General features: G+C 38.8%; 1 protein-coding gene across 7 annotated transcripts in view; it reads left to right on the forward strand.

Annotated features, from left to right (window-relative positions):
* EYA1 (EYA transcriptional coactivator and phosphatase 1) overlaps positions 1-26,528 on the forward strand; it is a 151,096-nt gene that overhangs the window by 75,536 nt on the left and 49,032 nt on the right. For 4 of the 7 annotated variants that reach the window (XM_050322339.1, XM_050322291.1, XM_050322311.1 and 1 more), the window contains 6 exons: positions 3,174-3,254; positions 5,146-5,215; positions 5,593-5,738; positions 9,842-9,979; positions 16,435-16,517; positions 16,937-17,123. In XM_050322339.1, the coding sequence (XP_050178296.1) occupies positions 3,188-3,254; positions 5,146-5,215; positions 5,593-5,738; positions 9,842-9,979; positions 16,435-16,517; positions 16,937-17,123 (691 nt within the window). In that variant the 5' untranslated portion in view covers positions 3,174-3,187. Of the gene's footprint in view, positions 1-3,138; positions 3,255-5,145; positions 5,216-5,592; positions 5,739-9,841; positions 9,980-16,434; positions 16,518-16,936; positions 17,124-26,528 lie in introns of those variants that run through there. The other 3 variants (XM_050322300.1, XM_050322320.1, XM_050322348.1) reach the window with 2 other exon arrangements.

Raw genomic sequence — 26,528 nt, forward strand, 5'->3', positions numbered from 1 at the left:
TAGGCAGTCCCTTTGCAGCTCTCTTTCCCCATGATTCTGGGATGAAATATGCTCCCCTGCAGGTCAGTTTTTGTCTTTGACAAATTAGAGACCTTTCCTTTGCAGTAAGAGTATACATGGTAAACATTTCCAGAAGGTAACCCCCATGGCTGTTTTTCTTTCTCTTAGAAAGAATCATAGAACATTTTGGGTTGGAAGGGACCTTAAAGATCATCTAGTTCCAGCTCCACTGCCTTGGGCAGGGATAGCTTTAATTAGACCAGGAGGCTCAGAACCCCATCCAACCTGGCCTTGAAAACTTCCTGGGCTGGGGCATCCACAGCTTCTCTGGGCAACCTGTTCAGTGCCTTACCACCCTCACAGTAAAGAATTTCTTCCTCATTGTCTAATCTAAATCTACCCTCTGCCAGTTTGAAGCCATTTCCTTTTGTCTCATCACTACATGCCCTTGTAAAAAGTCCATCTCCATCTTTCTTATAGGCCCCTTCAGATACTGGAAGACCTCAATTAGATCACCCCTAAGCCTACTCTTTTCCAGGCTGAACAATTGAATTTTCTCAGTCTTTCCTTGTAGGAGAGATGGTCCATCCCTCTGTTCATCTTGGCTGCCTTCTTCTGGACAGGCTCCAACAGGTCAATGTACATCCTGTACCAGGAGCCCCAGAGCTGGAGGCAGTACTCTAGGTCATGTCTCAGAGCGCAGAGTAGAGGGACAAAATTCCCTCCCTCACCCTGCTGACCATGCTGCTTTTGATGCAGTCCAGGATACAATTGGCTTTCTGGGCTGCAGGTGCACATTGCCAGGTCATGTCCAGCCTCTCATCCACCAGCACTCCCAAATCCTTCTTGGCAGGGCTGCTTTTATCTAAAACAACTGATACTATACTTCTCTTTGTAGTGTGAGGCGGTTCAGTGTAGTCCTTGGACTGCTAATTTGCAGTTATCCAAGAGTGAGGAATATGGAATTTTATTTCTGCAGTAGAGAAAAGGAAGTGTTTGGGAAAAGCGTATACTGAAAACTTTCACCCTCTACTCCAATTTAGGTTGATCTGTCTTATCTTCCTCTCTTTTCCCCCAGCGTGACTATTAGCTATGGAGCAAAACACCTTTCATTGTTATTTCCAAAAGCATAATTGCATTATGGAAATTAGGTTCAGAAGACTTGCAGATTTTGGGGAAAGTTGGAGTAGTTCTATAGAGAACTCTCTAGAGTTCTCTATGAGAGAAGTATTAGTCTGTAAAATATAGTTGTGAGAAATGTAGCTCTAAGAAAAAGCAGAAGATAATGTAGATGATATGATTCTTCATATCTAGATTAACAAACTGCAGAACATCCTGTAAAAGTCTGGTAGTTTCTGAAAAATTTCTTGTGATAGACACTTTGCAATAAATATTTTATTGCATCTTCTGTTAGACTTCGAGTATTTAGTGATTAAATGAATGGTGGATAATTTATATGCTGTGTTTTTAAGAAATACCTTTGTATTAGAGTTACAGTTCAGATCATGAGTGCACTTTTGAAGTGCACCTCTTGGCCACCCTTTCTTATCATGTTACTTCACCTTGTGGAGTCTCTTGTACTTCACTTCTTTCAAAAAAGGTGCAGAAGTGCAGCTAATATTCTCCAGCTGAATAACCCCCTCAAAACCGCCTACCCTATGGAAACTGGACCCCCTGCACCAACCATTTCACTGCCTGAAACTTTTCTTACTGGAATACTACTGCACTGTGTTGAGCTAAGTACTGACTTCCCAAGTTAGCAGACAAAAATCCTGCATGAGAGTCAAAAGAAAATAGTGGGCGATCAGTAAAATCTTGAGAGAGGGCTTTCTAATCTCATGGATAAGGTTTGGTGAAGGAAATAGACATGCAGAAATAAAAATTTGGGTTGGCAATGAAAGGAAAGTTCATTTGTCAAAAGAGGGAAGTGCCTCTGCCTCACCCTTTCCAAACCTGGTACCAAAAGGTTTTTTCTAGTGATGGTATACCTGAACACATATATACAGACAATCATATATGCACAGATATATGCATGTATGACAACATTAAGGCCTTACATGTCAAATGGGGTGCAGTTTACCTTGGTTTTCCCAGATTGACTTTCCACAGTGTTACAGAACTCCCTCACTGAAAGGTCAGGTATGCACCAGCACTGGTGTGTGGGAAGCGGCGTCTGTCTGTGTCAACAGGAGTGAAAACCCAGAGGGGGGGAGATGCTGATAGTAAGATCAGCTCCATTGTTTTCTGAAACATCATCCTCAATTGCTTTTGGTGTACTGTAACTCCAAAATATAAATGTGTAAAAATGGATTTGAGAGATTGCTATGTTGATCTCCCTGGGAGTAGGGATTGTGACTATTTTACAACCATGGCAGGTCAGTCCCATCCTTGCTCTATGGATGAGGATACTGTCATTGCAGAGTTTGCACTGGAGCAATGGAAACAGAAATTGTTTATTTACTTGAGGCTTTATTAAAAGTAATTAATTAATTATTAATTATAATTAAGCATGAGCCAGGAGATAATCTCTCTTGGTTTCATTCTTTTTTACTCTCTGATAGCTGTGTTGAGTTGTGGATGCAGAGGGAATAAAATGTAAAAGCATTCCTTGAAGTGTCTGTTGAGAACTGTGTCCCCTTTGTTTATTCAGGGTCATTGAGAATAAAGTTTTCATTTTGAGAGGAGAAATTCACCATGAGGAAAGTGTTTTACTTCATCACATCTGAAAATTTACTTGAATGGAAACAAAATTTGAATAAGCCTTAGTGAAAACTGTTTAAAAATTATTTCCTTTTTTGACTTCTTCAACTTGCCGCCTTTCGTCTGTAAATGCTGTGTGACCTGATCTAAATGTGGACCCTTATTGTTGGGTCTGCAGGATTAAGAGGAATCAGGACAGGTGCAGAGAGTTGCATGGGGACTTCTGGTTTGTTACAGTGGGTAACAGAAATAACCCTCTTGATCATCTTATATGTATGTGTAAATCATAGCTGCCAGTACTTTGCATTGTTTGTATGCACAAATACATAAAATGCAAAATATCGATAGCCATGATTTAAAACACTTTTGGCAGATTTTTGTTTTATTGAGTTTGTGTCTGTAGTGAGTGTGTGTGCATGAGCATGCAAAAATTTTAGGTGCATATAGAATATCTTTTGTTTATATTTCTATAGTTAAAACAGAACCAATGAACAGCAGTGAGATTGCTACTACTACTACCACGGACGGGTCTTTAGAAAATTTCTCAGGATCAGGTAAGGAATAAACAAAGGTCTTAGGCTCAGCACTTTTTCATTTACTATTTTCTTATCCCACGTGGTCTGAACCTGTACACATCTGTTAAAAAGCCTTGTGCATTTTCCAGCTCTTGCCTATTTCTGTTCATCTAAGTGGAAGTCAACAGAAGTTTTCCCTGAGTAAGGAGCATTACAGTATGGGGCTTATTAATGTCCAGTGATATGTTTGGTGGGAGTCTCACTAGGGAGTATTCTGGCCCAGAGTAATTTTAATCTCTTTTCTGTGAGTAAACATACATGCCTCTTGTGATTAGTATTGTAACTGAGAAGTAGGTCTTCCTCATTTATTGTAACTCATTATTACGAAGGTATTCATTCTTTTGCCAAGCTTCTTTTCTTCTTGAAAGCCAAACATCTTAGTTTCTGACATGGAGGAGACAAATGCTGTGAGAACAACCTGGGGTGTGTTCACAGTTTTGCCTACCTGTGGACTAACTGTGGTATTTCTAGCACATAGTTTTTATGGTGTAAATCAAATTGAAAAGGGATCTAATACTATATTGTGGGGTTATATTTTTATACAAGCAAAATTTGACATCTAGCAACCAGTCAGGCTCCAAGTAGCTAGCCCTTTGCCAGTCTTGTCACAGCCTTCATTTTCTGGACAAGCTGTTGAATATGAAAGCATCAAACCTGAAAGCCCTCCAAAAAATAGAGTATTTTAGTTCTCTAAAAGAAGAAAAGACAGCATGTTTAACACTACTTATGTACGTCTGTGGTGATCAGACTAAAGGTTGGACTGTAACATTTGACAAGTCTGCAGCCTCACAGACCACAGAAAATAAAAATTACCAGGCGTGGAAGGCACAGAAAGAGGTTTCTTGCTTCACAAGGACTCCTGGAGTATAAAGATGATGGATTTTCCCTGTAGCTGGCTAGGAAAGGGGTAGCTGGCAAAGGGTAATTATGCGTGCCTTGTTTATTTCCAAGTACTTAGCAATAGGGCCTGTTGTTTCTCTGGCTGTCTGATTTTACAGTAGTCTCATAACCTGCCGCTGACCCTTTCCTGGCAAAGGCTTTCAAACCCACCTTGGGACCTAAAGGAGAAGTGACACCCAAACAGTAACCAGAGAGGGAAGGGCTCCCAAAAATAACACCCTGAGCAGAGTACACCAGCGCACCCGCCACACTCCCGGCAGCACCCAAAAATACGGACAGGAATGGGGATGGGTTGGTGTAAGGCTCTGTGTCAGCAGCACGAGGCTGCCGGGGGAGCAGCTCACGGAGCAACCTCCTCAGCTTAAGTGTTTCACTAACAAAATCTGCACCTTGTACATCTTTATGCAACACTGGCTAATTTGAAGGTCTGAAAGCATTTTGGAAAGCAGATAAGATGGAGGAAAATAGATGGAAGTGTAATACAGTAATACATAGTCTGTATCAGGAATTATTTTTTTTTTAAGAGGCACGTGCTCTGAAGCTGGCCATATGTTTTCAATCGAGGCACGCATAAAGCTCCTTCATAAAATGTAGGTCTTAAAAATTCTAAAAGTTAATAAAATGTTGCACTTGAGATATCAACAACCCTTTGAAAATATGAAGGGAAATGTTTCCATTAGGAAATAGGTTGTTTGCATTGAAAATGTTGTCTGTGTGCAGCCAAAGAATAAACTATCGCTCAGGAGTTGTACAAAGGGGCAATTTAGTATTTGAGATTTGCAATCAAGATTTTAATGTTAAGCATTCTTGTGTAGTTCCTGATAAAATATTATTTTCTATCTAAGGTATCAATGATATTTGAATTTAATTAAACTCTTGTTAATACTCTGAAATTCTATTAGGAAAAATAATATTTATCTTTGGTGTGTGTATTTACACTTCTGTGTGCTTTCTTTTCTCCTTGGTGCAGCAATTGGAAGCAGTGGTTTCAGCCCAAGACAAACACACCAGTTCTCCCCACCACAGATTTACCCTTCCAAGTATGATATCTTTTTAAAATAATAATAGTACTAGTAATAATAATAACTTGAATAGCCAGATTTTAACATCATATAAAATAATAATTGGGTCCATCTGTTAAGCCATAATTTAAACCACAGCAGCTTCTAGGGAAAAATGTGGGTTTTTTTAAATTATAAAATGTATTTGTAAAATATCTGTAAGTTCTTATTGTACCTGTACTTTTATTATTGATTTCTTATTGTTGTTTTGTCTCTGTCTTATAGTTTCTGTTGTCTAGCATGGCCTATGATTATGTGTTAATGAAGTAGCAGGATTATATTAAGACTAAAAATAAGTACATGCATGTCTGTCTCATGCATTGTCTGTCATTTTTTCTGTCATTTGTAATTAATAGCAGACCCTACCCACATATTCTTCCTACCCCCTCTTCACAAACGATGGCAGCATATGGGCAGACACAGTTCACAACGGGAATGCAACAAGCTACAGCCTATGCCACTTACCCCCAGCCCGGCCAACCCTATGGAATCCCTTCATATGGTAAGAAGTCACGTCTGTGTTATTTTATTCCTGAGGTAAATATTCTTTAGATCAAGATTATGTGACCCTTGTGTTGGTACTTAGCGAGAAAGTTGTGCTCTGGAGCATTTCTTGTGGAAGACTGGCCATTTCCTCACATTGGAATGAGTGTATATGCTTAATTTATGTATTAAAGAACTAAGAATGTACTCAAGAGGATGACTCCATTTTGGGATCAGGGAGAGAGGGTCATTAGCTTTTTGTTGGTGATATAAAAAACACAGCGTTCAAATGGGAAAAGAGATCCGTGGGCTTCCATTAGACAGGCATGGCCCCTGGTGACTTGCTGAGGAGCTCTGCTCTCCAGCAGTGCAGTAGGTTACATTGGTGCACAAAGGTCTGAATTTCAGCTGATACAGATCATTGCAACCCGGATGAATCCATGAAACTATGCTCATTTTCAGCAGGCAAAAAAAGCTAATTCAAAAGGACACTCCTCCCACCAAAAAAAAAAAAATTCACTTTCCAATATTTTAAAAATCCCTGGAGGTGAAAATTGAGGTAAATTGACGCTAAATCTCTGTCTGCCTGATGAAGGAGATAGTACTAAGTAGCAAATATTTCCAAAAAAATTTAATTTAAAAACAAGCTGCTGTGGGTGAGACCATTTTCCTGCCAGACTGTCTGCTGGCAGACCACATAGCAGTGCAGCAGCGAGGATGCATTATTAGAAAATAGGCCTCATATTCCTCTGGGGGCATATATTAAAAATATACAATCCACATGCTTTGAGCAGTAAAAATACATTATGTAAAGATACATTCATATGATGTAAGTTTTATACAAAAAGGACAGAACTCATCATAAAAGCTGTTCTGTTTAAAATTGTTAAAAGTTTTAAGTGCAAAACTGGTGAATCTTTCATCCTGAAATCTGCAAGTTGAAATCCACGGGATCTCAGGTATAACCTATAGCAGATTATTGTGAACAAAAGAAATACCTTATTATTTCCCCTTACTTTAAAATATGGTTCTAAACATAAATTGGATGTTTCAGTTCAAATCCACATCTTTTAAGCTTACATTATGTAAATGGGGAGTCTTACGCATATACACACACAAAAGCTCCTGTTGCTGATGAGAGGTTGTCTGCTAATTCCATCTGGATCAGGTGGGGTGATAACAAACGACCCCTTTCCCCACCACACTTTTTTTGGCCTGTTTCTCCTGCGGACACCTCGTGTTCATACTTGGCTGACTGTGGAGCTTGGGCAGCCCAAACACTGACTTTTTTTGGTTTTTTGCTTGGTTTCCCTGGATGAAATCCTGACCTCACTGAAGTCAACTCTAAAATTCCCACTGACTTCAGCCAGGCCTTGATTTCACTACTTGAGTTTAGCTGTCTCACTGTCGTTGGAGCTGTAATTGAGAGCTGCTTTACTTGGCAACTGCTCTCAGGGGTTAACATGCCTGCCTGCTCTTTTGTTTTGTTTTGTTTTCTTGCCTAGTCCATCCCCCATGCCTAGGACTTCAAATAACTTCGTCTAACATTTTACACTGCAAAGCTGCTTTTGACCACTGAAACCCTCAGTTCCTAAGCAAAGTGGATTTTTACATGTTTTGTTCTTTTCAGACAGTGATTTGTGGCTGGAACTAAGGTGCTTCTTACTGATATACTTTACTGGAACAATATTTAAAAGCAAATAACAATTAAAAAATTTTAGGACCTTACATCATATATATTTTTTGCATATTTAAAGCACATCATATAATCTGTGCTCCCAAATTAAATTATGCAGGGAACATTGGGATGCTCATTTGCAACAGGCAAGAACTGAAACCTTACTTAGAGCCAAATTCTCCTCTTTGGTCTGCAGCTTAGGCCTCATGTATCCTCTGCCTTGCCTTTCTTTCATTGAGGCAGAAATCTTCAATTTCCATCAGGTATAAAGAGAGAAGACTTATGACATATGTGAAAGAAAAAACTGAGTTGAGCGGGGGGCCTCTTGCTTTTTGTTTCTTTACTCCTGGTCTACTAGAAGAAAAAGTATTCATGAATTCCCATATCAGCCTTTCTCAAGTTTTCTCTCTAGGGCAAAGTTTGGGAAGGTGCTGTCTCAAATGCATCTCTATCCTCTTCATTTTTCCACTTCCCCACCTCCACAGCGGTGCAGCCATGCAGGCAGGAAGGGGGGTGGAGGAGAATGCCATTGACAGCTGCTGCCCAGGGGCTCCTGGCTCTGCTTCATCTGCAAAGCCCCTGAGGAGGTTGGAGAATTTCCTGAAACTGTTTCCTCCTGCCTGCTCCAGCAGCAGCTTCTAGCAAAGGCTTTGCTTACCAGCTTCTTTACTTTCGAGATCTTGGCAGTCCCCTTGTGTTTTCTCACTCTCCCTTCCCACTTCCTTGCATACATTAGACTTGGGAAAAGAAGGGAGCCTCGAGGTTTGATGAGTGAAGGCCTTCAGGATGAGAGCAGGTGGGAAGAGTAAGTCCCAGGAGATGAAAGGCTCTTCATAGCATGGAGGTTTGCAAAAGGGCACGTCAGTGCCAAGTTGTCTTCACTCAAGTGGCATCCTCCTGCTGCTGCCTTTGATCGTCTCCTCCCACTTGGTCTGAGATGGAGAATTAAATCACACTGCCAAAAAAATATTGACTACAAATTTAATTCTTGATTTAGTTAAACTTTCTCTGTGCAATATTTAATCAGTATTTCAGAAGTCCTTAAACAGATAGCAAATAAGGATCATTGATACCAAATCATCCATAGCAGGAGTTTCCCCTTGAAAATGAGGTGTCAGATTTTTCACTGGGACAGTTTAATTGTAACCTGAAACAGAAGAAGCAAATAAGCATCAGGGAAAAACAAGCAAACAGGAATAGTCTGGCAGTTAGCAGGTCTGGCAGAAGGAATTAAGGGTAAATAATGACAGCAGTTGAAAAATAATTATGTGGATGGCAGAAAATATGCTGCCATTTGTATCTAGGGAGATACTGAAGTTTTGCAAACATAGTAACTTCTCAGCCCTTTCCTACCTTCAAACATCATTGAATATTGTTTAAAAAAATCCAACCAGGAAATGGGCTTAGATTAACAGTAATTTTCAAAGGAATGTTACTAATTCACACTTAGATAATTCAGTTCAAATAGTGGTGGTTTCTGAACAATGAGGTATCACTGAATGCCACAGTGAAACCTAAGAATATTGTATCACTTTTCCATTGCTTTGGCTATAATTATTTTTAAATGTTGGTTCATGTTGGGACAATCTTATAATTAAAACTAAGAGACAGGGGCTAAACTGTGTGCATTTCCTCAGTATTTTGCTTGCTGATATTTACTTGCTTGTTGCCTTACAAACTGTGGGAAGAATCACTGAACTTGGGCAGCAAGTCATTATTGATAGGACTTAAGATTCTTTTATAATTAAATTTAGAAATGAGAGAGTAATGCGATGTGTAATGGATTTCCCTGTCAGTGCAGATTAATGACTCCCTGCTATTTTTTCCCAGTTTGGCAGGTTGCTTCAGGAATAGTTCTTGTCTATTAGGTGTTTATTTGTTAAAAGACTAAATGCCTCCTATAGTGTTTAATTAGCTTTGAAAAATCATCATTACACTTACTACTGCTAGTTCTCTTTATCCACTTCTAATTTCTTAGAAATTAAGGAGCACTAGGAGCTATGTAATTTTCATGTAGGAATATTATACTATGCAAATCTCAATTATGTTGTTAATGAGTAGATGGCAGGAGATCTTGGCTATGCTACGTTTCATTAAAATCATACAAAGTTGCTAATCTACCTCTGTGTAATGTCATGAATATATGGAAAAGTTTGCCTCTGGCAGGAAAGGAAAAAAGGAATAATGCAACTTCCTGTTCATGTATAAATTTCTTTTGCAGTTATTGGAAACACAGTTTTGAATTTAACCTCTCCCTGGTGAACTTCAGTTTTCCATGTGCTTTTAGACTGCCTTTACCCTGTTCATTTGTGCATACTCTCGGTATTTGTTCTCTCATGCAAGCAATAGTAGTTTTATCTTAAAATTGCTGTTAATTAAGTGATTTTATTTTCCATCCCTGTTTGAATACAAACAAATAGATTTGCTGTCACTAACTGATTTAGGTGCATTGTGGGCAGGCATCAAGACAGAAGGTGGATTGGCACAGTCACAGTCACCTGGACAGACAGGATTTCTAAGCTACGGTGCCAGCTTTAGCACACCTCAACCTGGACAGGCTCCCTATAGCTACCAGATGCAAGGTCTGTATAAACAGATATTACCATTAATTAGATACAGTTAATGCTATGGTGGGTTTCTTATTCTCCTCATTTCTTTACATTCCTGGAATAAAAATGAATGTTTGCTTGAGCACTTACCTCTGATGTTACTGCAGTTGGAGCTGAAATGATGATTGCCTTTGTTGAGAGCAGTGACAGATCAGCTCTCAGCAGTTTGGAAGATCCCTTCCTTCATTAAATTTTAAATAGTAAAGTGTTCTAGTGTTATTACAGTAAAAATGTATCTCCAAATAGCAATAGTTTAGCAAATAATGAACAAGACAAAGCGAGTCCTGGAAAACGTGTCAGGATTATGGATTTAGGAAGTGCCAAATATAATTTGACACCTGAATGTGTTCGAGAAGGGACAAGAAGATAAAAATACCTACTGCAGCTGTGGAGGTGGCTAAGTAATGATTGAAGTCTGTTTCTTTGAAGTCTATTTAAAAGCTGTAAGTCTTTGTATGTGCAGGCTATTATTATCAATTATATTTTGTAGCCTTTCTTGCCTGTGTAATTTCTTTAATATCTTGCCACCTTGTTCTTGCAATTCTTTTCCCCCCCTCTGTATCAAGAAGTCACTGGGTGTGCCTGGTTCTGGATTTTGCACCACTTTAAGTGATATTCTAAAAAAATCTTTGTTTATCAGAAATAGCTAATTTTGGATGTCTTCTGCAGGCCTTTTCACTCCTGAATTTGTCAGTAGAATTCAGATACCTTGCAGCTTTTAGAATTGTTGAAATATATGATCACTCAAAGAATTGGACCACATTTTTTTTAAGTTTAGCACCTTTCTTTATTATTATTAAGCTCAATTTAAACTGTGTACCATCAAGTAAACACTCCATGAAATGTCTTGAGGCAAAAGTGCTTTCAGAGATAAAGTGAATGAGGTTTTGCTTTTGTTCCACAACTTTAAGGGTATATTGATTCAATCCTTTGCTCAGACACAAAAGAGATGGGTTTTTTTGCTCTTTTTTTTTTTAATCTCTTTTTGAACTGTGTGTTGAGTAACTCTGTAGGGTAGAAGTGACTATCTGAGGTCTGAAGTATTGATGAATTGTAGTGTACTCTGACAAGTAAGAAGGATAGAATCAGAGCAGTGTGCAAATTTTCATCTATGTGCTGATTAATGATGATCTTCTACTCCTCTGAGTAAATATAACCATAAGCAGGTTATTGGTTTTGCTTTCTGCAGATAGCTACACAAAAAAGTAAAACAACAAACCCACACCTGCCCATCCTCCCAAAAAATCCAACCTCTCTGTAGGAGAGAGCTGAAAATACTTGCTAGCAGCAGCTACAAGAAATTTCTGGATCAACACTTCAGCTCTTAAGGAACTGATAATTCATGGCCTCTAGGAAATAGTGTTATTGAAAAATCATGTCTGTGTTACCTATAATTTCTGTTGCAGTAGTGCCTTCATGCTACAGTCATATACAGAGGATCCTGTTGTGCTAACCTATACAACCAAATAAAAATATAGTCCCATGGAAGTTGGAGTCTTAAACAAAACATACAGGCTAGAAGGCCCTAATGTAACAATAAAGCTGACACCGTTTAGCAGTAATAAACAGTCAGCACTCCATATTGGTTTTCTAACAGCTCTGAAGTTGTTTTTTGTAAGGTATGGAGGAGAGGGATGTCAAGTAAAGGGGATTTTAGGCGGGACAGTGAAGTAGTAGTTTTGCAGATGTCTGTGGGAAACTCATTCGATAGAGGGAGGAAAGGGGGAGCAGCATGGGGTAACGTGAGAGAGTGTTTGTTGGAAAATTTTAAGAGTAAGTGAATGCTGGCATTAGTAGAACAGAGCTAGGACTCAGTCAATGGACTGTGCAGAGATCTGCCGTAAACAGTATTGTTTTGTTTTCTGCAATATTCAAAATGTGTATAAGATCAGAATTGTCAAGCTCAGGAGAGGGTGTCAGTTGTCAGGAGATGGAACAGAAACATCCTGGAAAGCATTTCGGTTGTACACATTGGAAAGCAAGGACCTAAAAATATTCTGCAAATGTATTAATGATGACCCAGTTCGAAGCTCTAACAAGAAGAGGGTCGGAGGTATTGATTTCATGATGCTGTTGTCTGCAGGGCTGAGGGAGGAGGGGGTCTGAGCTGGGTTCTGCTCCAGCTGTGCTGTGCTTGGGCTGTGAGCTGCCCACCTGTGGAACTCAGCAGATCACTGACAGTCTGGCTTGGGCAGAAGAAACACGGGTCAGAGTTAGGTGGTTCCTGTGGTGTGTATGTTCTTTCTGTTGTACTCATAAACAGCACAATGTGTGGGTGAGGGAAGGACTGGTCTTGTACAGAAACCTTAGAGACCATAAGAATATAACATTTCAGATGAAAATATTTGTGAAGTTGTTAGATGCTAAGTAGAAAAGAATCATATCGCTGAACAGGTCTTTCTTCCAATTAAATGTTTGACAGTATATGTCTATACTATACATGAGAATATATATGTCTTTTTAATGTTTTCATAAGGCTAACTTTTGTATTTGAAATTACTTTAAACTGACTTAATTCTTCCTTTAGATTGAACAGCTGTTAAAAGCAAACAGGAACATTTGTTTCCCTTTCCTCATTTAATTTTGGAAGGAGAACCTATTCATAGTTTCAAAGGACAAAATTTATTCTCATGTCAGACGACAGGGTTAGTGCTGCTGCTGTTCAGTTGTTTGTGCAAAAACCTCCAGAGAGGAAAATGAGTTTCTTCTCCCTTTCCCCTCTAGCACTATATGGGCAGGCTGCAGCCTCAGCCTTGTCATAGCCTGCAACAGCCATTCTTCATCTCCTGCGTGCAGCTGCTGAGCTGCTAAATGGAGATAATGGATCCCACAACCTACTTCACAACCATGCGTTACATGACAGCGCGCTCGGGGCCCTGCGTTCTTGCCTGCAGTAAAGGGGATTTCCTAGTGGCCTTGCAGTTGTCATGCTCATGTTCCCTGACTGGGGTTACCTCGTGCTTGAAAGCTTTGGAGTTAATTCTGGTTCCTCTCCCTGGGGTGAATGTCTTCCTGCAATGTAGAGACTCTGCCTTGCGGTGCGTGTGCAGCCAATTAAATCCAGTGCTTTTCCTGACCCTGCTGAAATTACAGCGTGATTAGTCACTGAACAATAGTGCAGGGAGAGACTGCCAACTTTTGAAAATTATAAGGAGAATCACTGCCTGTGACTCCGCGTTAAGGTTATTCTGTTAATCAGGTTTTTGTTTGTTACAAATTTATCATCCTTGGAACAGGGGGTGCGTAGGGGAAAGGGTGAGAAGAGGGCTCAGGCAGTTCTACCACCTCATGTCTCTACTCCCTTACTTAACGAGTGTGTTCCTTAAGCTGTTTTTCATATAAGTTGCTTCATAGATGTTGAAAGACCACTTACATGACTAATGGCTGTGGGAATGATCTGTTGTTCCTATATTGGCAGAGTTGTAAGGATAGCTCAGTGAGGATAAATGAAGTGGAGAAGGGCTGGGGGGAGCGGCAAGGAAAGACCTCCATTTGCAACTGTCTTATTTGAGTATCCTTTGATTGTGATAAAAGATGGCTTTTACCCTGCACCCAAGTATCCTACTGTGGAAAGATAGGATACCTATGATGAGCACTGGCATTGTTTTAGTTACCAAGACTGTGATGATTAACTATCCAATTGGTTTGGGAAATCAACCATAAAAAAGTAAACGTTAAGGTATTTGGTTATTATTATACAGTATAAAAATATTGTGCTGGATGGCTAACCAGTTACTAGGACAACAAGGGAGAGTTTGCCAAGGATTTTTAAGCACTGTAAGCAAACGGAAGAAACCTTGAGTTTAAATAGCCCATCTGGCCGTCTTAGGCTTTCCCAGGAGAGCTGCACTAAACTTCTGCCACATACATTGTACCCTGATGATAGACATAGCCCACGGCAAGGAGACCGAGCCAGGAAAGCAAATGGACTACTGTGGTCAACACATGGGGGAGGACAGCACCCCACGCCTCGCGGCAGCAGCACAGGGCAAGCCCCGTGCCTGGAGCCTGCACCCCAGTCCAGCAGGGTCCGTCAGCCTTCCAACGCTGGATGGGATTCCCAGCTTTAATGTGGGTCAGAGCTCTTTGCAAAATAGACCTTTGACCTGCAATTTACAGCTTTTATCACATTTTAAAGCTATGTAGCCGGCCAAGTTAGGGCAGTAAATCTCGTGCGTTTTGTAGCGATTCTCATTTTCGTGTTTGCTCAGCTAAGGCAGGACATCAGCTCTGTGCCATGAATACTTAAAAAACAAATGGCAACATTGAAGCATTGTAAAAAGAACTTTAGGCCTGTAGTTCTGGGTGGCCCACGGAGCTGTTTCTGAGAAACCTGCTTCATGTTTGTTACGGTCTAGGAGACCCCTACCCCTCCTCCATAGGAGCCAGTGCTGACCATGAGATGAAAGAGAGATCTGCGAGTTAGTATGTGTGTGTCTTTGTCTGAGAGGCAGAGATGCTGGCTGGCATGTAATTACTTTACTCATTTGCTCTTGCAAATTATTTGCCAAATTTTCTGCGGAAGGTAACGTATTCCTCAAAAAAAGTCTTTGGGTTTGGTTTGTTTTTTTTTTCTTATGAGAGGCTTTTTATATCTTTTTTAGAGTGGCTCAAACTGTGCACCTCTAAAACCTGTGTTTGAATGTATTACTGCATCACTCAAAAATACCTACAGAAATAAAAAGAGACAGAGTGACTTACATTCTTCCAGCCAAAGCAGTATTAGAAATAAAATATCATTTCGAAGTTTTGCAATTTAAAATATTTTTCAGCTGTATTTTGGCTCTGGGGTTTGTTATAATAAAAAAGAAAACATCTGTTTTCCAATTTTAAATTAAATTTAAAACAACATGTTTTTCTCATTAGTACTGTTTATCTGTACTATCTGCTAAACTTGGATGTCAACTCTTCTGCTGAAGTAATCTGATTTTAGTTCACAGGATTAGTAGCATCTATCAACAACCACAGAGCTTTTGCATTAATAGAAGATACAAGAGAAATGTTTACAGTCATTATCACACGTTAAGTTTAAGCTTCATCTTTTACTCCCGTTGCTGTTTGACTTCACATCTCCTTCTTTGTTCGAAACTTAACTTGTATGTGCTTTTAGTTACTTTTGCAATCAACGCAAGCAAATATTTTCCCTTCTGACTTTTCATAACTAGGATACCTATTTGTTTTGATTTTTTTTTTATTTGGAGAAGTAGATAGCTCACAATTGACTTGATGGGGTTATACAGAGCATGCAGCCCTGCCTGCATTCTGTGCTCTTTGGAGTTGCAAGAAATGTCACTTTTCCCAGTGAGCAACCTCTGCATGGAATTTGGTTGTTAATTGAGTTTTGTCAGTTATCTTGGAGGAGTGGTGCATCTGTGTGCCTGGCTCCCTGTTGATTTTCATCCCTCTTTGTCTTTGCTCACCTGCAAGCTTTTGCTCCCTGGACGTATGTATATCTTTGCACTAAGGCAGGTTATGGTGGTGAGAGAGACTGTAAACAACTTGTATGCTTTAGTAACCTGCACTGGCTGGTATTCTCCTGCTGGACAAGTTCGATAGGTTGCCTGATTACAGACTTTGTGGTGGCTTATGTAGTTCACCCTGTGCATCCATATGTCTCAGCTGGTGGCTGTGTCACTCCCGGTTATAACCAGTGAGGGCAAAACAGCTGAAAGGGGGTTGCTGCCCTTTTAGTGGGACAGCTTCTCAGGTTGGGTATTAAACAAGAGCCCCATCTGTCTGGTTTTGGTGGCTCATGAAAGCAGGAGAAGAGAGATGAAGGCAGTAATTCAGTATCTGGGCTAAATTCAATACTGGATCTCCCTTCTCAGAGATACTTTTTTTCTCTTGTCATGCCTAATAGACTCTATCAAAAAAGAAAAGATTTGCAGCCCAAGGCTGTGTATGATCGATTAGTGAATCCTAATGGCTTTGCAGTTGACTGAGCTGTCTGAAGCAGGGAGTTATGGCTTTTGCTGTTCCTGCAAGGGGCTGAGGCTCAGGAGGGGAGAGGACACAGTTCGCAAAGGTGGGAGGAGAAACAAAGCCACTGGGCTTTCGTGAGTGGAGATGGCATCTCGTGGAACAAGGCCTACCATTATTGTTCAACAAAAAAAGTAAAGAAACCCTCATTATTTCTACAATGCTGGGTATTATTTGAAAGGGTGGGATAGCCTAGTATTCAATCAGAGCTGAGGTGGCTCCAAAATTCCTGTCTAAATTTCAAGGGATTTTTTTATTGCAACAATGAAACACACAGTGTAGGAACTATGAATTACCACTTTCCATATATTAACATGTTGTAGAGCCAAATTGGTCAACATATGGGGAATATTACAAATATGCCATAACCTTATGATATAACCGTGTGATGGAAGTTATTTTCCGATACTTTGTTTTAGTAATGTATGTAATTTTTCTTTTCATTTCAGGCAGCAGTTTTACAACGTCATCAGGAATATATGCAGGAAATAATTCCCTCACAAATTCTACTGGATTTAATAGTTCACAGCAGGTAAATTTGTAAATAGGAGCTCAGCAAACTTTGGCAAACTTAGAATTCTCATCCACTGAAAAAATGTAGCCTTTATATAGTTTGTTGAAAGAAATTAGCATCAAGTTAAACTAAGGTTTATAAATGTTTTTCTTCAATTTGTTGTCTTCCATTAATTCTAGAATTAATTGTCTGAGGCTGATGTTCTTTATCACACATAGTCAGCAGTGTGTCTAATTAACTGCTTGTATGAGAAGACATACTGAATTATGTGCATATTAGATACTGTTTTATTACCTCGCAGTTTTAGGTCCTATAGCATCTAGTCCAGGAAGCATGCTTGCTCAAAGTCTGACATGTGTTTGTAGTTATATTTTGGAATTTATACTAAAAAGTAGCAAAACTTTGATGGACTATTCAGTTGCTTTTTTGTCTTGCAGGAATATCCCTCTTATCCCAGTTTTGGCCAGGGCCAATATGCACAGTATTATAATAGCTCACCGTATCCTTCACATTACATGACAAACACCAACACCAGCCCTACGACACCCTCCACAAACGCAACATACCAGCTTCAAGAACCACCATCTGGCATCACCAGTCAAGCAGTTACAGATCCTGCAGCAGGTAATTACATGGATTTTATTGTCCCTATGAGGCATGCTTTTTTAGGTTGAAAGGGGATTGAGTTGGATTTTTTTTTTTTTTTTTTTTGGTGTAGTTGTTGATTTTTGGTTTGTTATTTCTTAATCCTGAGCCTGTGGCACATCTTGTGTAGATTCTAACAGAAAATGGAGTGAAGAAAAAAGATGATCAGTAAAAGTTTTAAAGATTGTGCAAAATAAAATTTGTTTGTATTTATTTGTAAAATCCATGTATTAAAAATTGCGGGGTTTGGACCAGTCTTTATGCTAAACCAGAACCTTCTGTTTTTAAGCTCTGTCTTCATTAAGATAAACTCCTTTGAGTTTTCCTAAGTAAGACTGAAATCAAGAGGCCTTCAGACCATAGCCCAACTGTCCACTTAAAAGAGAGCTTTTGTGGTTTTTTACTTTCAGAGGACATAATAATGCTTGTAATGGGGAATTGAAATTGCACAAGTGTTTCCATTTTAAGAAAAGATTTTCAGTGGCTTTTTCTTTTTCCCAGTCATTTTACCTTTCTTGGTGGAATTTGGCAGTCCTGTACTAGCTGAATATTTTTGAACATTTATGCCAAACTGCTCCAGCTGTTTTTGGAAATGAGGGGTGAAAAATACTTTTCCCATTATTGAAAAAAATAAAAATCCTTATTTTTTTTTTTAAGCAGTTCAAGCATGTCAGTACTTAGTAGATGGCAGAAGTTTGAAATCTGTCAGAGAGAAATTCCAAGATTGCAGATGTGTCTCACAGTAATGCAGTGAGAAGCAGCTATAATTCAGCAATAGTATCATGTGGTTTTGTTTTGGACTTTTTTGGGGGAAGTTGTTTTTAGTTTTCCTGAAATATTTGATGTGACTAATCTTACCTGTGCAATGCAAGCTTTTAGTATAATTTGCTAGGCCTCTGTTGCTTTTCTGCATGAATGTGTACCTGAAGAAAATGTATTCAGTTTTGTCTTGTTTGAGGCATTTACTGAAAGGAAATAGGGAAGAAGATACAGATGATGTATGTGTTTATATACACGAGGTCACATATGTATGCAATGTACTAGAGAAAGATATCTTTCTAAATATACAAATGCATGTTGGAGTCTGGAGCATTTAGAATATGTGGATATATGTTGGTGTCTTCTTAATAACCCTGCTATTCAGTCTTTAGAAATTTTTTACTTTTGTTTTCTGATGGGTTTATTTGCTTCTCTTTTGAAGTTGGAAGCAGTTAAGTTCTTCTTAGCCCAAAACCCAAATGTGATCAAATTTTAGCTTTTTAGCAAGATATTAAAATTGTTATATTATCTGGGTTCTGATCTTTTGCAAAATTTTGCATTTTTTTTTTTTTTAAGTCGTTGATACTCCCTAAAAGCAATAGTAAATGCATATACAAAGAGAGGAGTTATATTTTCCCAAGCTCAAACTTACTGGCTTAAAGGCTGTCTTCCTATTTAAATAGTTTTCTGTACTCTATAAGCTTGGACAGAACTTTTCTATCAGTTTCTTTTTAAGAAGTTTTTTTTTTTCCTTCCTCAAATCCTCTGCATTCTTGTTATGAAAGTTTTGTCAAAAAATTGTAAAGAATTTTTTGGGTTTTCTCTATTAGGAGGAGCTAATGAAAGCCATTTTTCTGTTCTCCTTTGTTAAAGTGGTTGTAGGCAGGAGAAGGGACAGGGCGAGATCCAGATTTTTCCATTTTTCTTTATGCAGTTGTCATCTTTATGCATGTAAGTTAGGATCCAGCCTATTTAGACTCCTGTTTTGAGTGGCAAGAGATGAATACCTCTATTTAAAGTTCAGTTTAACTACAATCTTAATCCTGAGGTGCCAAAGCATCTCCATTGGTATGAGAGCAGTTTAGGGTGGCTAACAGTGATGGGTTCCTAAGGAACCCAGCGTTCCTAAGGAAACCAATATTGGGTTCCTGAGGAAAAATTAGGTCAGAACCTTTTGCTGCCTCACAAACCTTTAACTCTTTGAAGAACCCCTTGCAAGAAGGGAAGAAAGGACCAGTCAGTGAATCTAGTGCTGTTCTTGCCATTTCCCCTGGGATGGCGTAAATGGTTTTGCTTTTTTCCTTGCTGAGGCTTATTGCAAAGCCTCAGCTGAACTCACATACAGTCTGCTCAAAAGACAAAGCAAGGCTGAGGCCGAAGAAAAGAGGATCAGCATGGAGAAGGGGAGTTCTGGTGGACTGAGGACAAGTGAAAGGTGTATTCAACAGAAGGAAATTCATAGTTGGGTTAAAAAACACAGAACAAAGGGGCAAAATAAAAAAAAAAATAATTAATTGCTGTTAGTCAGATTTCTGCAGGCTGTTTTGCCACATCTGGTCAAGTTAGGCTGCTAATTCTCTACCACAATTGGAACGCTTCATATGAGGAATGGTGGGGGGCAGTGGAGAGCCATCACATATAGTAGGATGCGATCCAGCTGCTGAATTGCAGCCATCCTACACATCTTCTATATTTAAAAAAACCCATGTAATCTTTGTGGTTATGAACTATGCCAGGACAAGCACAGAACAGCCTTCAGACTTTACAGAGGCACCAGAATAATTTGACATACATAGGTGGTTCCTATGAAAATGGGCCAGTAAGTGAAACAGAAGAGTCTGGTAAGAAAAATGTGAAAGAGAGAAAATAATTATGTGCGCCTGTGACATTTTTAGTATAGTTTTGCAGACTCAGAAAGCTCAGATAATTTCACTTGAAATACGTTTAATTCCTTGTCCAAATACAAAATAATCCTTTTATGGTTTGCCTCAGTTCCTAACTAAATATGAAAGTTTCTGCCATGCAATCCAGGGCATCCACGGATTCTTGCAGAAGAACCTGAGATTTTCCATTCTCAGTGTTTCTTCTGTCTCTTCCCTTTGTATGTTTGAAAAATTTCTTGTACCACGGTCAGGACAAAATCATTTGTTCCATAAGTCAGACATACAAATTAATGTTATTTTCTTGTGAACAGAAGGTTGTATTTTTCTTAGTGACATGATCACAAAATTGTTAAGCAAAACAATCTCAGTTGGCCATTTCAAAATTTTAATGTATCCTCTGTTTCAGATTTCATTGGATATTTTGTTTTAGTTCAAAAGTAAGGATTTTCTAAGGTTTGTTGTTTTGGGTTTTTTGTCCACTTGTAAAATTTTTTTGCAGAAGAAAATACTTTCCATCAGAATGGCAATGGAATGTTAATTTTCTTCTGGGGTGAGCTTTCAGTCCATACGCTGAACAGATTATCCCAGGTATGGACAGAGAGTTGCTGATTTTTTTTGTCTAAGCTGTAGTATTTAATGGAAGTAATAATAATTAAAATTATAAAAAAGAATGGAATTAGACAAATGAGCAAACATTTGCTCTCCTTCCAATATTCAAATTCACTGAAATAGGTTCAGGGTGAAAAAAAGGAGGTATTTCTTTATGTTTCATATAAGTAAGCTGTGCAGCTCTTTGCTTCAGGACGTTGTGAATTGAAAATATTTGTGCCTGTTCAAGCATTGCTTAGACAGACTCAAAGATTAGGTTTACACAGACACCAATGTCAATTCAAGAAATTCTTGACGCAGAAAATCACGGGAGACAGTGGATGAATTAGTGCTGTGTCTATCGTTTTTATGCTTTCTCACTTAGTTTCCTGCTGTTTGCCCATGTTGAAACTTACCCTGGACAGATGGAGTTTTGCCCCCATCCATTATGCCTGCTTTGATGTTCTAAAATACTTAACATTCATAACGCATATTTCTAAGAGTTATTATAAAAAAAGACTACCTTTTCTAAAGCTTTAATAATTTTCTCTTGCAATGTTTCAACTCTATCATCACAGCTGGTAACAAAAAATTCTCTATTTGTGCAAGGGTTTTTTTAATAAATTAATTCAGTAAAGCTGAATTTATCCTTCTATTTCATATGATACTGTATTTGCAATTTATTATACAGTGTTTCTTGCAAGAGAGACTTCCATTGTTCTTGAGATTTGATCTCTTTCAGTTTTCTTGGTTTCTGTAATAAGTATGTTTAATATATTATGGGGTTTTTGGTATTACTCACATACTTCACAATGCAGAATAAAAACCCCACAAGGGTTTTTAAGGGGGTGTACCAGCCAACAAAACTTGTTCTCAGCCATGGGTCACCATTTTGCTCTTAGAAACTAATTTTTTTTTCCCTTGAACACTGTATCACATTTAGTATTGCAAAAGGGAAAACAACTTTTACAGTTTCTCCTTATCATATTTCATAACTATAAATTAGAGACAGGAAAATGAAACAGAGCAAACAGACTAGATAGGCAACCTTTCACTAATACCTGTATGAAAACAAATGCTGCTATATTTGCAGTAAATTTCTGTTATTCTAATATTTGTTGTTTTTCATAAATAAAAATGAAGAGTAAATCTAGAAGGTATATTTATACAGGAGTCAACATCACTGAAAATTCTGTAAAAACAGAAAGAGGACTGGATGCAATAATGAATGGCCAAGTACAGCACTGGTTTTGCCTTTCTTATAAAGTTTGTTTTCCTGCTTTTGCATTTAGAATGTGAAACTTTAACTCTTTGGCATTGCATCCAACAATATATAGTCTGACCCCTGGATGCAAAATATATTGAGTCTAAAAACTTGATGCACTTTTCAGTAGACTCTGTTTTAAATAAATAAATAGGGTGTTCATCATTGGTTTTGGTGGGATTAAAAGTTACAATGATTTCAAATCTTTTGAAAGCATAACTAATGAGTAAGGAAGAAATAACTACAAGGTATACAGGTACTACTGGTCCATTATGGGATATTTTTCTTTAACAAAGAAAATTGGAGGAAAAAAATCTGGACCACTCCAGGGCTTGTTGATATAGTTGTTGTCATCCATTGTTTATATATACTTTTATAGATGTATATAGACAGTTATAGATATATATATGAGATATACTGTTAATATAATATTTTGTCATTATTTTGAATACTAAATCAAGAAGTCAACCAAACCTTGAAGTAAATAGGCATTTTGCCAGTATTTTAATAAACTATTGAGAGTTTCTGTCAAGTTTATAGTAGTATGCTCTTAGTCCTCAATATACAAACTTCATTTTTAAGGTAAAGATTTTGATGTTTGTCAAAACAACGCTAAAGGCATACTTCTATGATCCTACCAGCAGGCATTATTGTATTCCTGGCAATACTTATTTAGTACTTTTACTTACTACTAATATAGTACTGCTTTTTTTTATAGAGAAGTAAAAAAAAAAAACAAACCAACAAATACATATGTGATTCTGCTGCATTATTTAATTCTGGTCCAGGTTTATGTAAGAAGAATAAGTCTGTATAAACGCTCGTGAAATTTGTGTTTAGTTTATTTATGCAAAAGTAAACTTTAAGTATGCAAAAGTAGGAAAATCATAGCATGAGACTGACACATTCAAATTACCCAAATTTTACATTTTTTTTCTGGTATACAGGAGTTGAAACAACACTGGTCTAAGGATTTAGGTTCTTTATTCAAAATTAAGTGTAAGATTTGACAGCAAACCATTAATCTAGGCACAGTCTAAATGGAAAATATTTGTACATACCTACTTGCAGAGACATTTGACTATCCTAACTATTCTAGACCCATGTCATCCATGTAATTTACACTGTGACATGAGATATGATTACTTTGATAATGTATGTTTACTCTTTTTTGCATACCCTTTCAGTGTAGTAGGGAAAAATCTGACAAAATTTGCAATGCCTTTGTCAACAGCAAAAGCTTTACCCATACGCTCACCAGTTGGATTTACTGAGAGAGACCTGATTTTGGGATTTCTGGGACAGCCAGTTTTCCCCAGATTTGTCACTTGATACTACTGCTGTACATTGAAATCAACAGTAAGAAAATATGGCAATTACTTAAGGGGGATTTCCATAACAAACAGAAATGAATTACAGAATATGGTGTTGCAAAAGCTCTGTCTGTGGCTGTACTGCCTATTCATAGGCAAAGTTGGGGGTTTTTTATGAGATGTTGGAAAATTGTCCTGCATAAAAAAACCATCAAAACCTCCCTCAGTGATGTATAACAAGGAAGTATATGCTCATGAACTGTTATGTCAAGTTGCAATAATGGGGTGCCTTGAAGCATAGAGGAAAGTCTGCTGCAGTATGGTTCATGCATTTAGTTAAGCCAGAGTGTAAACATATTTTATTTCTCACAGTTATGTGCAGTTTTTATCTGGCTTGGTGTGACCGTATTCTACAGGGGTTACTACCAGGTCAGGAGCAGGGGAGTACCAGTCACACCTGGAAAACAAGACATTTATAGAATCTGGGTTTTAAATTTTTTTTTTTTTTTTGACTGACTAGAGAAGTCACACTTATCCAAGGTTTGGAAGAGAGAACTCTTGAGTGTCTGAAACAGAAACAAGCTGTAACATTTAGTGTCTACCTGGGGCAGAGTGCAGAGAGTTGCTATAGCGGGAAGATCTAAAATGATGTGTATGTTCCTGGATGAAGAAGAGTAACTGTTCCTACATTATTAACATAATTCTGTGAAGGCATATGCAACACACAGGAATGGCTCTAGAGGTCCAGATTGATGGATCAACCAGCCCCATGCCCTGCTGCTTCAGAGGCCATCAGCATACATCTCGGGTGCAGCAAGAACAGACTAAACTTGTGTCAGACTTGCCCTAAGTACTTTTCCAGATTCCATATATTTTTGTCTCAGGGGATTTCCAGAGCTGATGTTGTTTGTATGTTTAGGGTGTGCCTGCATTAGCATTTTAATTTGGAGTAAGGTCTGTTTTGATATGGAGCTTTGGCTCAGCAAAGAGGTCCTAGAGCACTCAGCTGGAGTCCTTCCAGTCAAAGCTAACCTGGAAAGTATCCTCCAAGAGACTCCTAATTCCTCCAGCCCCTATTGAGGATTCTTAGGAGACTAGACCAGGCTGGACCTGATCAGGCTGCACTGAAATGACCTCCCAGAAACTGGTAGTGGAGCCTGGTGATGTTGCCACCACTTGTCTGGTCCCACAGACTCCACCTGCTAATGTGGTGTGGCTGTAGCACTCCTGAATGCTTCACTTTGAGGGGTGTCTTCAGCCTTCTCTTGAGCCCTGGTAATCTTTTGGGAGCCTGTCATGTTTTTTTTGGCAAAATGTACCACAAATCTCCTAGGTTTTATCTGAACTCCTTGTATTTAACCCAGCTGCTGCCAGTTCCTTTTTGTGATCTTGCTTTAGTATTGATAGGCAGTAGAGACCTAATCCTCACCCCCTTCTGCGCTCATGATTTTGTGGAGGGTAAGGTTTCCTCCTGTGCTTATCTGTGTTTGTGATGCTCAAAAACAGGATAAAATTAAATTCGGTGCTTTAGAAGCATAATCATTTCACTTGGATAATATTAAAATATGTCTGGTACCATGAAGTCAGCTGAAGTTGAACAAATTACCCTTCTGCTACCAATGATTGTAGAATAATGATAACATGAGTTTGTGGCCTTATAACCTGACTTCAGAAAGTCTCTTCTACCCTGGCAGTTAAATTTTTTCACTTAACAATCTTATAAGAAAACTAGACTAAAACAGTCTGGCAGAAACTACAGCAGAGTGATATAAAACTGTTTAGGAAATGGTGTCCAGAGAGAACTCAGTGAGAGCTCGCTATTAAAATAGAAGGATGGCTACAGCAGCATTCCTCAGTGTCTGCCTTGGGCCTAGCACCATACCACATTTTCATTAATCATTTAGATGACGGAACAGAATGTGTTTGCCTATTAAATATGTAGATGACACCATGCTGAGAGGGGCTGTGAGTTCTTTGGAGATGGGATGAGAACTCAAAAAATGGAGATGTGATCTGAATAGGAGCAGGTGTGAGGTATACATTTAGGCAGGAATGATGAACTGCACAAATGTGGGATGGGGAATGTTGGCAGCTCCTTCCAGGCTCTACCTTTCCCTGCAGACCGCTTTCAGTACTCCAGATATTGGTGGCACACGGAATACCCTCAGCCGCTGTTGTTTTTCTTGTTCCAGAATTTGTCAGGGCTTGGTTCTAGTCGAGGCTCAGGGCTCAACTGGACTCTGTATTCTTTAACTGTGTTTCCTTATGAGGACCTGAGAGTGACCATTGGGCAGCGAGCTGGTAACCCAGCCATGCACACGGAGGCTGCTCTGTCCAACAGCCCTAATTCAAAAAATACTTGCTCTGGTTTCCCTTTACAAGCATGGAATAAGTTTCTTGCACACACAGTCATGTTTTCCCCCCATTGGTTACAGCCATCTGTCACACTGTAACACACTGGTGCCCTGAATAGACTCAGGAGTTCCAAGTATTAGCAATGTTGCTTATTCAGTTCATGTGCAAGGTTTGGTCAGGTCTTTGAGAAACAACCAGTTCAGTGTCACTTCCTCCTCAGAAGGTGATCTAGAAATCCTGAATGTAACGTTTATTGGAAATATTGCAGAAAAATCCTGCCAAGTGGGGCCCAGGGGGGTAGCCTGTGGGACATCCAGGAAGTCAAGCTTTGCTTGACTTTGCTTTGCGTTATTGTGCCCAGTTTGGAGAGACTATAGAGAGTGATAATCAGAGCCTGGAAAAGAGGATTTTCGAGGAAGGCTTAACCTAACAGCAAAGGGATCTGTGAACAGTCTTCAAATGCATGCAAATACAATGAAGGGAATAATCTTTCCCCCCTTTCAGAGATTCAATTTATATTGTTGTAATGAATGCTAAAGTTGAACGTTCTAATGGCACAGCTGTCAAAGCAGCAGAGTAAATTTCCTGGAGAGATCTGTAAGAGCAAGATAAATCTTTCTTGGGAATGATGCAGGCACAGTGGTTCCAAGAAGGGTGGGCTAAGGTCTTCCCGACCCACCTTGGGGTCCTGAGGTAGAGTTGGGAGTCTTTCTGTCAAGTGCTGGTGCATTCAGGTTATCTGTGAAAGGGAACTGAAAATGAGCCCCCATTCCAGCTTGCAGCCCTGTATTTGAAATTTTGAATGCAGTATTCTTAAGTGAAAGGTGGTCAGAAACATGGAGAGCTGGATGGCTCTTAAAACAGACTTTCTTCCCTGCCCTCACCATGCTCTGCTCTGCATGCTCACTCATTTGGGTTTGCTCGGGTTCATTTGTCCTGAAGTTTTGTTTATACTCTTTCCATGCTGTTTCCTATTTTACTTGGTATTATTGTTACTACTGCAATTTTAATACTTAAAATTTTTAGTCATAGCATGTCTGTGAGAATAATTTAAAAAAATTGTAACTGAAGCCACAATCCTAAAAACATTGTCAGAGACCAAGAGCAGCCCTAATTTAAATTAGTCAATAGGAAATGCAATTTTTCATTACGTCTAAACTTTAGAACACATATTTAGAACATTATTGGCCAGTATATCTGTTGAAGGAATTCCAGTCTGTTT

The sequence above is a fragment of the Myiozetetes cayanensis genome, unplaced genomic scaffold (assembly GCF_022539395.1).
Source record: "Myiozetetes cayanensis isolate MyiCay16 unplaced genomic scaffold, myiCay2020 scf1, whole genome shotgun sequence".
In the NCBI taxonomy this organism is placed as follows: domain Eukaryota; kingdom Metazoa; phylum Chordata; class Aves; order Passeriformes; family Tyrannidae; genus Myiozetetes; species Myiozetetes cayanensis.